Below are 13,274 nucleotides of genomic sequence, written 5' to 3'. Positions count from 1 at the left end.
ATCGTGGCTTTCAAAAGGGAATTGGATAAGTACCTGAAGGAAAAAGATTTGCAGGGCTACGGGGAAAGGGCAGGGGATTGGTACTAGTTGAAGTGCTCTTGCGGATAGCCGGCACGGCTCGAATGGCCGAATGTCCACCTTCTGGGTTGTAATGATTCAATGAAAAGTGCTATTCATGCACCAAATCCACCTTCTTAAAAAAAGTATCGCCTTCAACTAGTCAGCTGAAAATTTCAGCTCTCGCAACATGACCAATACAGGGATTCTCAGCTAAACCACTGCCTCCACAAACCAGAAATACCTTGCAGAATTCAGCAAGAGGTATCCATCTTCACCCCTTTCCCTTCCCATCTGAACCTTTCCTCCTCTACAATACTCATCCTTCTGATGCAGCTTCATCTTGTGTGCCAGACTCATGTCCAGCTGGTGCTCACTGTGGACATGGGGAACAAGCACTGGATTGCAATCACTTCCTAAAGGTGTCACCAAAGTTTATTCTCTTAATTGCTTTGAGAAAACATTCCACTACCCTAGACAAATGACTTTTGTGCATCCAGAGGGAGTATCAGGGTAGAGATGTGACAATGGTGCATCACATTGAATAGCCGCTGATGTTATGCCTCTGTGGATCTGTTTTTGTTCCCATTCCCTCTGCTGAGCTTTTTTAAAAATGTAGTTTCCTTCCTTACTTTTTTTCTTCTTTTACTACTTTTCTTAACTTCTTTCTCTTTGCTTTCTGTATCTTTACCCGTCTCCCCTCTTCGGTCGTGCTTATTCGTGATGTGGGGGTATCAGGGATTATGCCTTCAGGATGAGATTGTGCCTCCAAGCCACATCTGAGCCTTTTGGCGCTGGTTCCTTGATTAATTCTAAAAGCCCGTGGGTCACTCGGTCAGCGCTGAGAACCACAGGAGACTGGGGGGGGGTTCCTTGTAATGGGTTGGGATCGAAGCAGGATACCAGAGGCTGAAGAAAAGGCAGAAGTAAAGCATAATGGGCTGGAAATACAGTTGTATACTGCCTCTGTAATGCGTCTCGAATTGCTTACGGCCTGGGCAGCCAGCTTTGTAGTTTCATTCAGATCATGACCTCAGTCGTCTGGCAAAGTCCTGCTAGAGCCCCGGTGGTAAAATTAGCTGGATACGGCTCATTTAGCGTCCGCCCCATATAACTCCTGAAAAACCAGGCAGTTGCATGTTCCGCTGGCGCTATCTGCAGCCTATTTAAAGGGCGGGAGGAGGATCATAAATGAGAGGATACATTGAGCGCAACGTTTTCGCACAGCACGCTGCGTGAACCTCTGTCTTTAAATCTGAGAAATGATCTGCCATGACGGGGTCCTTGCACCTTGAGTGAAATAATTTAATTGGTGCATTACTAGTTTGCCAGCGTCACCTACTCCATGCTCTGCTTTGGCGACGTGAAGATCGATGGGCTTTTGGCCATGCAGCGCCACAAATGAGAGGTGTGGGTGTCTGGGCAGGAGGCCTTACCCCCCATGAGATTATAGGTAGCAATGCTCATACCTCCAGCTCTCTGAGGAGAGAGAGTATGTGAGAAGGATGCGCTTCCGAGAGGAAGTGCTGAAAGAGATATGCCATCTCCCACAGGCAGACCTGCAGCCTCACATCAGGAGGAGGAGAACGTGTAACAGGAGCCTAGCATGCCTCACCAGGAGCAGCACCATCCAGGTTGGAGGCAGCATGGCAATGCCACCGGTGCAAGAGCCATATGTGCGCGGCTCATAATGCATCGGGTCTCTTGAATGGAGGAAGCTGAAGGATGCAGCTAATACTGATGGTGCAAACCGCTCAGTTATCAACCCCTCCCTGTTGGTTGATGTTGATGGTTCAGGGGCAGGCAGCCGTGCTTCTGCCTGATCATATTTAAGCACAAAGCAACAGATGTGTGGTTAGCAGCAGGGAGGGGGAAGGGAGATAGGAGGAAGGTGGCATCTGCCATGCATTTGCCTATTTACCTAACCTGTCCAAGTCTCCCTTCAGCCTCTTAGCATCCTCCTCACAGCTCACACCACCACCCAGCTTAGTGTCATCTGCAAACTTGGAGATATTACACTCAATTCCTTCATCTAAATCATTGATGTATACTGTAAAAAGCTGGGGTCCCAGCAGTGAGCCCTGCGGCACCCCACTAGTCACTGCCTACCATTCTGAAAAGGACGCCTTTATCCTGACTCACTGATTCCTGTCTGCCAACCAGTTCTCTATCCACGTCAATACATTACCCCCAATACCATGTGCTTTAATTTTTCACACCAATCTCTTATGTGGGACCTTGTCAAAAGCCTTTTGAAACTCCAAATACACCACATCCACTGGTTCTCCCTTGTCCACTCTACTCGTTACATCCTCAAAAAATTCTAGATTTGTCAAGCATGATTTCCCTTTCATAAATCCATGCTGACTTGGACCGATCCTGTCACTGCTTTCTAAATGCGCTGCTATTTCATCTTTAATAATTGATTCCAACATTTTCCCCACTACTGATGTCAGGCTAACCGGTCTATAATTCCCCGTTTTCTCTCCCTCCTTTTTTAAAAAGTGGTGTTACATTAGCTACCCTCCAGTCCAGTCAGTTTTTATGTTCCCAGCAAGTTTCCTCTCATACTCTCTTTTCCCCCTCCTAATTAAACCCTTTGTCCTCCGCTGCTGAATTCTAAATTTCTCCCGGTCCTCAGGTTTTTCTGGCCAATTTATATGCCTCTTCCTTGGATTTAACACTATCCCTAATTTCCCTTGTTAGCCACGGTTGAGCCACCTTCCCCGTTTTATTTTTACTCCAGACACGGATGTACACTTGGTGAAGTTCATCCATGTGATTTTTAAATGTCTGCCATTGCCTATCCACCATCAACCCTTTAAGTATCATTTGCCAGTCTGTTCTAGCCAATTCACATCTCATACCATCGAAGTTACTTTTCCTTAAGTTCAGGACCGTAGTCTCTGAATTAACTGTGTCACTCTCCATCTTAATAAAGAATTCTACCATATTATGGTCACTCTTGCCCAAGGGGCCTCACACAACAAGATTGCAAATTAGTCCTTTCTCATTACACATCACCCAGTCTAGGATGGCCAGCCCTCTAGTTGGTTCCTCGACATATTGGTCTAGAAAACCATCCCTAATACACTCCAGGAAATCATCATCCACCGTATTGCTACCAGTTTGGTTAGCCCAATCTATATGTAGATTAAAGTCACCCATGACAACTGCTGTACCTTTATTGCACGCATCCCTAATTTCTTGTTTGATGCTGTCCCCAACCTTACTACTGTTTGGTGGCCTGTACACAATTCCCACTAGCGTTTTCTGTCCTTTGGTATTCCGCAGCTCTACCCATACAGATTCCACATCATCCAAGCTAATGTCCTTCCTTACTATTACGTTAATTTCCTCTTTAACCAGCAACGCTACACCACCTCCTTTTCCTGTCTATCCTTCCTGAATGTTGAATACCCCTGGATGTTAAGTTCCCAGCCTTGGTCACCCTGGAGCCATGTCTCTGTAATCCCAATAATATCATATTCGTTAATAGCTGCCTGCGTAGTTAATTCGTCCACCTTATTACGAATACTCCTCGCATTGAGGCACAGAGCCTTCAGGCTTGTCTTTTTAACACACTTTGTCCCTTTAGAATTTTGCTGTAATGTGGCCCTTTTTGAGTTTTGCCTTGGGTTTCTCTGCTCTCCACTTTTACTTTTCCTCTTTCTATCTTTTGCTTTTGGTTCTGCCCCCATTTTACTTCCCTCTATCTCCCTGCATAGGTTCCCATCCCCCTGCCATATTAGTTTAACCCCTCCCCAACAGCACTAGCAAACACTCCTCCTAGGACATTGGTTCTGGTCCTGCCCAGATGCAGCCCGTCTGGTTTGTACTGGACCCCCTCCCCCAGAACCGGTTCCAATGTCCCAGGAATTTAAATCCCTCCCTCCTGTACCACTCCTCAAGCCACATATTCATCTTAACTATCCTGCAATTCCTACTCTGACGAGCACGTGGCACTGGTAGCAATCGTGAGATTACTACCTTTGAGGTCCTGCTTTTTAATTTAACTCCTAGCTCCGTAAATTCAGCTTGTAGGACCTCATCCCGTTTTTTACCTATATCGTTGGTACCTATATGCATCACGACAACTGGCTGTTCACCCTCCCCCTCCAATATATCCGGTAGCCGCTCCGAGATATCCTTGACCGTTGCATCAGGGAGACAACATACCATCCTGGAATCTCAATTGCGGCCGCAGAAACACCTGTCTATTCCCCTTAAATAGAAGCCCTTACCACTACAGCTCTCCTATTCTTTTTCTTGCCCTCCTGTACAGTAGAGCCACCCATGGTGCCATGAACTTTGCTGTTGCTGCCCTCCCCTGATGAGTCATCCCCCCCAACAGCACCCAAGGTGGTGTATCTGTTTTGGAGGGGGATGTCCGCAGGGGACCCCTGCACTACCTTCCTTCCGCTGATCTGCCTGATGGTCACCCATTCCCTATCTGCCTGAGTAACCTTTACCTGCGGTGTGACCAACTCACTAAACGTGCTCTTCATGACAACCTCAGCATCGCGGATGCTCCAGAGTGAATCCATGCGCAGCTCTAGTGCCACAATGCGGTTTGTCAGGAGCTACAGCTGGATGCACTTGCTGCACAAGTAAGTGAGTGTGCAGCTCATCGTGTGACACATGTGCCTTCCATAGTAGAGTAACTGCTACTGTCCGGAAGTGTAAAGATGTCCATTATAACCTGCGTGACTGCGCACAGAGCATGTGGGAAGGGAAAGATGAGCTGAGAACCACCCAGATTACGGTTCAGGGTGATGTTTGACAAACGCATATCAAGAGTCAAAGGGTAGTGTGAGGAGGGGTGAGAATGATTAGGGAACAACAAGGTGCACGACACTTACATGCACAGGGCATACCTGCTTTAAGGTGGTATCACCAACCCACACCATGGCCTGGAACATATAGAGAAGGGCCACGTTCTGCAAAGACTTTATATTGTGTGAGTCAGTGAGTTTGAAATCATGGCATTGGTGCATTAATATAAAGGGTACTCACCCCGATGATCATCGTGAGGTCATGAAACTTCTTGCAACATTGTGTCGCAGTTTTCCCCACTGTGTTGCTAGCTGAGAAATCCTGTGCACCTCCCTCCAAAGCCTCCGAAAAACTCTTGGAACAGGCCTCCTGACTCCAGGAAGATGCAAGACATGCCACCTCCTCTCTACAGACTCTATCAATGCTTCAGCCGCTGTGACTGAGAACCGGCGTGCATGATGGCAGCCTTCCTGCTCCTCCATTTTCCCGCACAGTTGGAACTGCGCGTACTTATAGTTCCATGCCTTTAAAATTCGTCTCGGCTCGGGATCTATCGCGGGCCTCTTAGTTTGCGCATTTCATGTTGTGTTTTAGCGCTGAGGTTTTTGGTTAGAAAGGCTGAGCACAGGTGTGGAATGCCTGATTTAACGCCCTCTTTCAAACTAGCTGCATTTCAATCAAATTTCCCGGTTGGAGGCGCAAACTTTTAGAGGCCGTTATACTTACCGCCCCGCCATGAATATGGCCGGAACCGAATTTCCAGCCTAATGTTTGTCAAGAATGTCAAGGCTCTCAGTACAGACAAGATTTACCAGAATAATACCAGGGATGAGGGAGTTTAGTTATGTGGAGAGATTGAAGAAGCTGGGATTGTTCTCCTTAGAGCAGAGGTTAAGAAAAGACCTTATTATGTCTGTAGTGTACTGATGAATGACTCCACGAGGCAATGTGTTGTACTTAAACTGTAGTGACCTTGGTCCTTTATTCGTAACTCCAGAGTGAGGCAGCCGCATGGTGGCTCCCCTTTTATACAGCCGCTGCCACCAGGGCAGGAAACACTGGTCTCCACCAGTTGCACCCTCTAGTGCTACCAGCATGTATAGAAACATAGAAAATAGGTGCAGGAGTAGGCCATTCGGCCCTTCTAGCCTGCACCGCCATTCAATGAGTTCATGGCTGAACATGCAACTTCAGTACCCCATTCCTGCTTTCTCACCATACCCCTTGATTCCCCGAGTAGTAAGGACTCCATCTAACTCCTTTTTGAATATATTTAGTGAATTGGCCTCAACAACTTTCTGTGGTAGAGAATTCCACAGGTTCACCACTCTCTGGGTGAAGAAATTCCTCCTCATCTCGGTCCTAAATGGCTTCCCCCTTATCCTTAGACTGTGTCCCCTGGTTCTGGACTTCCCCAACATTGGGAACATTCTTCCTGCATCTAACCTGTCTAACCCTGTCAGAATTTTAAACGTTTCTATGAGGTCCCCTCTCATTCTTCTGAACTCCAGTGAATACAAGCCCAGTTGATCCAGTCTTTCTTGATAGGTCAGTCCCGCCATCCCAGGAATCAGTCTGGTGAACCTTCGCTGCACTCCCTCAATAGCAAGAATGTCCTTCCTCAGGTTAGGAGACCAAAACTGTACACAATACTCCAGGTGTGGCCTCACCAAGGCCCTGTACAACTGTAGCAACACCTCCCTGCCCCTGTACTCAAATCCCCTCGCTATGAAGGCCAACATGCCATTTGCTTTCTTAACCGCCTGCTGCACCTGCATGCCAACCTTCAATGACTGATGTACCATGACACCCAGGTCTCGTTGCACCTCCCCTTTTCCTAATCTGTCACCATTCAGATAATAGTCTGTCTCTGTTTTTACCACCAAAGTGGATAACCTCACATTTATCCACATTATACTTCATCTGCCGTGCATTTGCCCACTCACCTAACCTATCCAAGTCGCTCTGCAGCCTCATAGCATCCTCCTCGCAGCTCACACTGCCACCCAACTTAGTGTCATCCGCAAATTTGGAGATACTACATTTAATCCCCTCGTCTAAATCATTAATATACAGTGTAAACAGCTGGGGCCCCAGCACAGAACCTTGCGGTACCCCACTAATCACTGCCTGCCATTCTGAAAAGTCCCCATTTACTCCTACTCTTTGCTTCCTGTCTGACAACCAGTTCTCAATCCATGTCCGCACAATACCCCCAATCCCATGTGCTTTAACTTTGCACATTAATCTCTTGTGTGGGACCTTGTCGAAAGCCTTCTGAAAGTCCAAATATACCACATCAACTGGTTCTCCCTTGTCCACTCTACTTGAAACATCCTCAAAAAATTCCAGAAGATTTGTCAAGCATGATTTCCCTTTCACACATCCATGCTGACTTGGACCTATCATATCACCTCTTTCCAAATGCACTGCTATGACATCCTTAATAATTGATTCCATTATTTTACCCACTACCGATGTCAGGCTGACCAGTCTATAATTCCCTGTTATCTCTCCCTCCTTTTTTAAAAAGTAGGGTTACATTGGCTATCCTCCACTCCATAGGAACTGATCCAGAGTCAATGGAATGTTGGAAAATGACTGTCAATGCATCCACTATTTCCAAGGCCACCTCCTTAAGTACTCTGGGATGCAGTCCATCAGGCCCTGGGGATTTATCGGCCTTCAATCCCATCAATTTCCCCAACACAATTTCCCGACTAATAAGGATTTCCCTCAGTTCCTCCTCCTTACTAGACCCTCCGACCCCTTTTATATCCGGAAGGTTGTTTGTGTCCTCCTCAGTGAATACTGAACCAAAGTACTTGTTCAATTGGTCCGCCATTTCTTTGTTCCCCGTTATGACTTCCCCTGATTATTACTGCAGGGGACCTACGTTTTCTTTACTAATCTTTTTCTCTTTACATATCTATAGAAACTTTTGCAATCTGTCTTAATGTTCCCTGCAAGCTTCTTCTCGTACTCCATTTTCCCTGCCCTAATCAAACCCTTTGTCCTCCTCTGCTGAGTTCTAAATTTCTCCCAGTCCCCGGGTTCGCTGCTATTTCTGGCCAATTTGTATGCCACTTCCTTGGCTTTAATACTATCCCTGATTTCCCTTGATAGCCACGGTTGAGCCACCTTCCCTTTTTTATTTTTACGCCAGACAGGAATGTACAATTGTTGTAGTTCATCCATGCGGTCTCTAAATGTCTGCCATTGCCCATCCACAGTATATACACAGTGTAAACCTTATAGATAGTACATCAGGTAAACAAGTATCCATCTTATGCAACTATACAGTGACTACACAGTGAGTATATCTATAGTCTGCATATATAACAGACCTAATAGTAGTATTCAAAATTATGAGGGTTTTTGTTAGAACAAGTAGGGACAAGTGTGTTGGTAACTAGAGATCATGCATTTAAAATAATTGGCAAAGAAATCGAGGGGGAATGAGCAGAAATGTTGTCACACAGAGGGTTGTTAACTACCTGCAGTACCTGAATGTGTGGTGCAATCATATTCCATCGGAACTTTGAAAAGGCAATTGACATGTACTTGACGAGGACTAATTTGCAGGGTTATGGGAAAAGAATTGGGGTGTGGGACTAAATTGGACAGCTCTTTCAAAGAGCCGGCACAGGCATGATGTTCCAAATGTAAGTTTCTTTGATTCTATGATATCATGCGTCCGGTCCCCATTCAGCACTTACCGGGTTGGGAGGTCAGAGCGGTTCCAGGAACATAAAGCCCGGTGAAAGCAGATTCCAGTAACAGAACCTGCAGCCCTTTAAAACACATAAATTCCCAGGAATCCCCCAAGTGCGCACTTTAAAATGAAAAGTGTTTGAATAAATCACAGCAACAATCTAAATCACTGACTGTGTTATTGTAACTTCTTCCCAGCTCCAGCCTCTCTGACTCTAGATCCAAACACAGCGAATCCCCGGCTCATCATATCTGAGGACTGGACCAGTGTGCGAGACGGAGACAGAGAGCAGTACCTTCCTGATACGCCAGAGAGATTTGATTCCTGGGCCTGCGTCCTGGGATCAGAGGGATTCATATCTGGGAGACACTACTGGGAGGTGGAGGTGGGGGACAAGTCTGACTGGGTTGTGGGAGTGGCCCGAGAGTCTGTCAACAGGAAAGGGGGAATCAGACTGAGACCAGAGACTGGATTCTGGACTGTGTGGCTATTCCCTGGAATTGGCCATGTTGCCTTCACCTCCCCGTTATGGACCCCACTCACCCCGAATGTGAAGCTGCGGAAGATCGGGGTGTACCTGGACTATGAGGGTGGACAGGTGTCATTTTACAATGCAGATAACATGACCCATCTCCATACTTTCACTCACACTTTCGCTCAGAAACTCTTTCCGATCTTCAGTCCAGGATGGAATTGTGGTGGGAAACAATCAGCACCGATGACAATCTGCAGGGTTAAAGGTCACTAACAGACACATCCCATAATTCCAAACTGGCTACCTGCCTCCTGTCCGCTGCAAACTGATGGGCGTCGGTCTCAGTCACGGTGGGTGCGGATAGTCCCAATGTCACCTGAGGTCAGGACGGGTACAACAGAGTGACAATGTCTTGTTGGTGATAGTTGTTTGTTTAATCGGTGCAGTGGAGCAAACTAATCACAACTGCTCCAGAGACTCCTGTAAAATTAAATAAAAACCTCAAGAACATCGAGAATCATCAGGGTACAGAGACAGAGGAGAATTAAAAGATGGGCAGTGCTCCCTCAGTACTGCACTGAAGTGTCAGCCAGGATTATGTGCTCAAGTCTGTAGAGAGGCAAGAGTACTCCCACTAAGTGAAGGCTGTTAGTGAGCCAAGGCACACTGAGTGAATGGGGCTGAAATAGCTGAAGCTAAACCTATAAGAGACTCAAGCTGGTAAATACAATGCTAATTATGGCCAAATAATAAGAAACATAAGAAACAGGAACAGGTGTAGGCTATTGGCGCCTCGAACCTGCTCTGCCATTCAATAAGATAATGACTGATCTGATCATGGGCGCAGCTCCAATTCCCTGCGCACTCCCTATAACCCTTGACTCCCTTACTTTTAAAAATCTATCTTATCTCCACCTTAAATATATTCAATGACCCAGCCTCCACAGCTCTCTGGGACAGAGAGTTCCACAGATTTCTCCTCATCTCAGTTCTAAATGGGCGACCCCTTATTCTGAAACTATGCCCCCTAGTTTTAGATTCCCCCACGAGGGGGAACATTCTCTCTGCATCTACCTTTTCGAGCCCCCCTCAGAATCTTGTATGTTTCAATAAGGTTAACTCTCAATCTTCTAAACTCCAATGAGTATAGGCCCAACCTGCCTACAGAGCAGCAATCAACGAATGAATAGGATATTGAACTATACGATGTCTGGAGGGAGAAACCAGAGCGGCTGTAGCAAAGTCTGGTTTTGGGGAGCGCTCCTGGTCCACCCTGTCCCACAGTAATGAAGGGGAACTTTCCTTTGGGATCCTCCTTGGCCGGACTGTCAGCTGATAGTGCTCAGAGTGTGTATGGTGCACACTCTGCCCAGCTCAGTCAAAACATGTCAATCAGAGTCATGTGTACATCTAGAGAAGCTGGGTTGTTCTCCTTAGAGCAGAGAAGGTTAAGGGGAGATTAAATAGAGGTGTTCAATGTTATGAAAGATTTTGATACAGTAAATAAGCAGCAATTGCTTCCACTGGCAGAAGGATCGGTAACCAGAGGACTCAGATTTAAGGTAGTTGGCAAAAGAACCAGAGGGAAGATAAGATTTTTTTTACACAGTGAGTTGTTATGATCTGCACTGCTTGAAAGGGTTGTGGAAGCAGATTCAATAACTTTCAGAAGGGAATTGGTTAAATACTTGAAAGAGAAACAATTGCAGGGATATGGGGAAAAAAACCTGGGAATGCAACTAATTATAGAATCATAGAAATTTGCAGCACAAAAGGAGGCCATTTGGCCCATCATATCTGTGCCAGCAGAAAACGAGCTATCCAACCTAATCCCACTTTCAGCTCTTGGTCCGTAGCCCTGTAGGTTACGGTACTTCAAGTGCATATCAAGCACTTTTTAAATGTGATGAGGGTTTCTGCCTCTACCACTCTTTCAAGCAGTGAGTTCCAGAACCCCATCACCCACTGGGTGAAAAAAGTTCTCCTCAACTCCCCTCTAATACTTCTACCAATTACTTTAAATCTATGCCCCCTGGTTATTGACCTCTCTGCTAAGGGAAATAGGTCCTTCATAGCCACTCTATCTAGGCCCTTCATAATTTTATACACCTCAATCAGGTCTCCCCTCCGCCTCCTCTATTCCAAAGAAAACACCCCCTGCCTTTCCAAACTTTACACATAGCTAAAATTCTCAAAAAATTATAGCTCTTTCAAAAAACCGACAAAAACACGATGGGCCGAATGGCCTCCATCTGTGCTGTATGATTCTATGATTCTAGATGAGCCTGATTTATATTTTAAATGGGCCTACCACTTGACTGGGAGGTATACCTGCCACTCAATGATCATTTCGGGGAAATATCACCATGGCTATACAACGTCATGCAACGTCACTGCCCATCTTTTTGGGGGCAAAACCACCTTGTTTTCACCAGCGGGAGGTCTGAAAATTCACCCTAATGAGTCATCAACACATGGAGCAAAGTTCCAAATAGAATGATGGAGACAAAGACCCCGGAATCATTTCAGAAACAAGTTGATACTACAATGGGCTGATGTGAAGATCTCTTTGGATGGATCAAGATGGGCAGAATAGCCTTCCTCATCTGGAATGATCTTAAAATCTTTATTTGCTTCCCGTGTATGTTTCCAAGTCTCAGTGGGACCAATTTCATGTCAATGTCTATAACGGCACAGAAATGTACATTTCCAGATGTATTTTGTTTCTGTAATTTTTCCAGCTGGAATATTGTGAATTTGATACTTTTGCAATCACTTTGATGATTGATTTGCTGCCACATGCCTGACAATCTATTAAGCACAGAACACTCTCAGTGTGAGCAAAGGTCTGTGTTTATTAGATTAGAAGGCAGCTTATCGGAACAGCAGGTAATTCATGTTCTTTGTTTAAGTTTTATGTAACTCAGTAATTTACCCAAATGTTTATATTCCCATTTTGTTATGCCAACTATGTCATATTAACAAGGTTAGTATCAATGACAATATGTTATCATTAGTCTGCCCTTTGTAAGAGGTTGAGAAATATTAAATTTAAATCCAAATATTCAAAATATGTCTAAATTTCTCCAAGGGCCACCGGTTTGGCTTATTAAAGCTGCCTGAATACCACCACTGAAGTAACATTTCGTGCTTTGCAACTTCCTGTATTTTTGTTCAAAGTTTTTACCTTCCCCCTAAATCTCATCAGAGGGTCCCCTTCCTGTATGCTGTAATGGTTTAATGTTCTGCATATTGTAATCTCTAGTGCACCGCAGGGGCCTTGGCAGGGAGGGAGCAAGATCAGGCTGTTCAAACACCCCTGAAATTTCTATAATTTTGTATATCTGACTATTCCTTCTTTAGAAAGAACGCTTGATAGAACACACCAGCCACTCGCGCTTTGTCTGTAGAGGTTTGAGCACGCAGCTCACACCCGCTGTCCAGCCGCCTTCACTCGCTCTGCAGCGGGGCCGTGCTCCTCTGCTCAGCAGTTAAACATTGCTTATCAGACTCATCTGATTATAAAAGGTGGAGCAAGGAAATGGAAAAGCATGTTTCCTATAGTACAACAGTGACTTCACCAGAAGTGCTTCTTCGGTTGTAAAATGCATTAGGAATTCCTGAGACCATGAAGGCGCTGTATAAATGCAAGTCTTTCTTTCTTTCCTTCATAGGTATCCTGGAATTCCCTACCTATCACCATTGTGGGAGGTTCAAGGAGAAGGTCCATCATAGTCTTCTCAGGGCAATGTAGTAAATGCAGCCTTGCTAGCACCACCCACATCCTGAGAACAAATTAAAAAATATATTGGCGCTATTAGCAGGTGAATGCTTAGTGTGTTCATGACATCTCACTGTCACCTATACTCACACAACCACTAATCCTTTAAAATAAGTATTTGCCACAGCGAATTCACACCCTCATGAACAATTCCCTGATATTTATCCCTAAACCAACATCTGTAAAAAAATAGATTATATGGGCATTATCATGTTGCTGTTTGTGGGATCTTGCTGTGCACAAATTGACTGCCATGTTTCCCTACATTACAACAGTGACTACACTTTAAAACAGTATTTAATTGGCTGTAAACTCCCTTGGGACGTCCTGAGATCATGGAGGGCACTGTATCAATGTACGTTTGTTCTGTCTTTCATGTAACAATGGTGTAAATATTTTTGTGACAATTTCCTCTGTTCTTTCTGGCAAAATTTATCAACACGATCTGAAAGAATCCTGTTGACGAGCAG

At 45.3% G+C, this 13,274-nt stretch overlaps 1 protein-coding gene across 1 annotated transcript in view; it reads left to right on the top strand.

Moving 5' to 3' along the window:
* LOC139229712 (zinc-binding protein A33-like) overlaps positions 1-12,080 on the top strand; it is a 31,146-nt gene extending 19,066 nt beyond the window's left edge. The window contains exon 6 of the mRNA XM_070861244.1: positions 8,746-12,080. Coding sequence (XP_070717345.1) covers positions 8,746-9,296 — 551 coding nt within the window. The 3' untranslated portion in view covers positions 9,297-12,080. The remainder of the gene's footprint in view (positions 1-8,745) is intronic.
* Positions 12,081-13,274: the final 1,194 nt, after the last annotated feature.

The sequence above is a fragment of the Pristiophorus japonicus genome, chromosome 19 (assembly GCF_044704955.1).
Source record: "Pristiophorus japonicus isolate sPriJap1 chromosome 19, sPriJap1.hap1, whole genome shotgun sequence".
In the NCBI taxonomy this organism is placed as follows: Eukaryota; Metazoa; Chordata; class Chondrichthyes; family Pristiophoridae; genus Pristiophorus; species Pristiophorus japonicus.
This window is presented reverse-complemented; position numbering and strand designations above follow the sequence as displayed.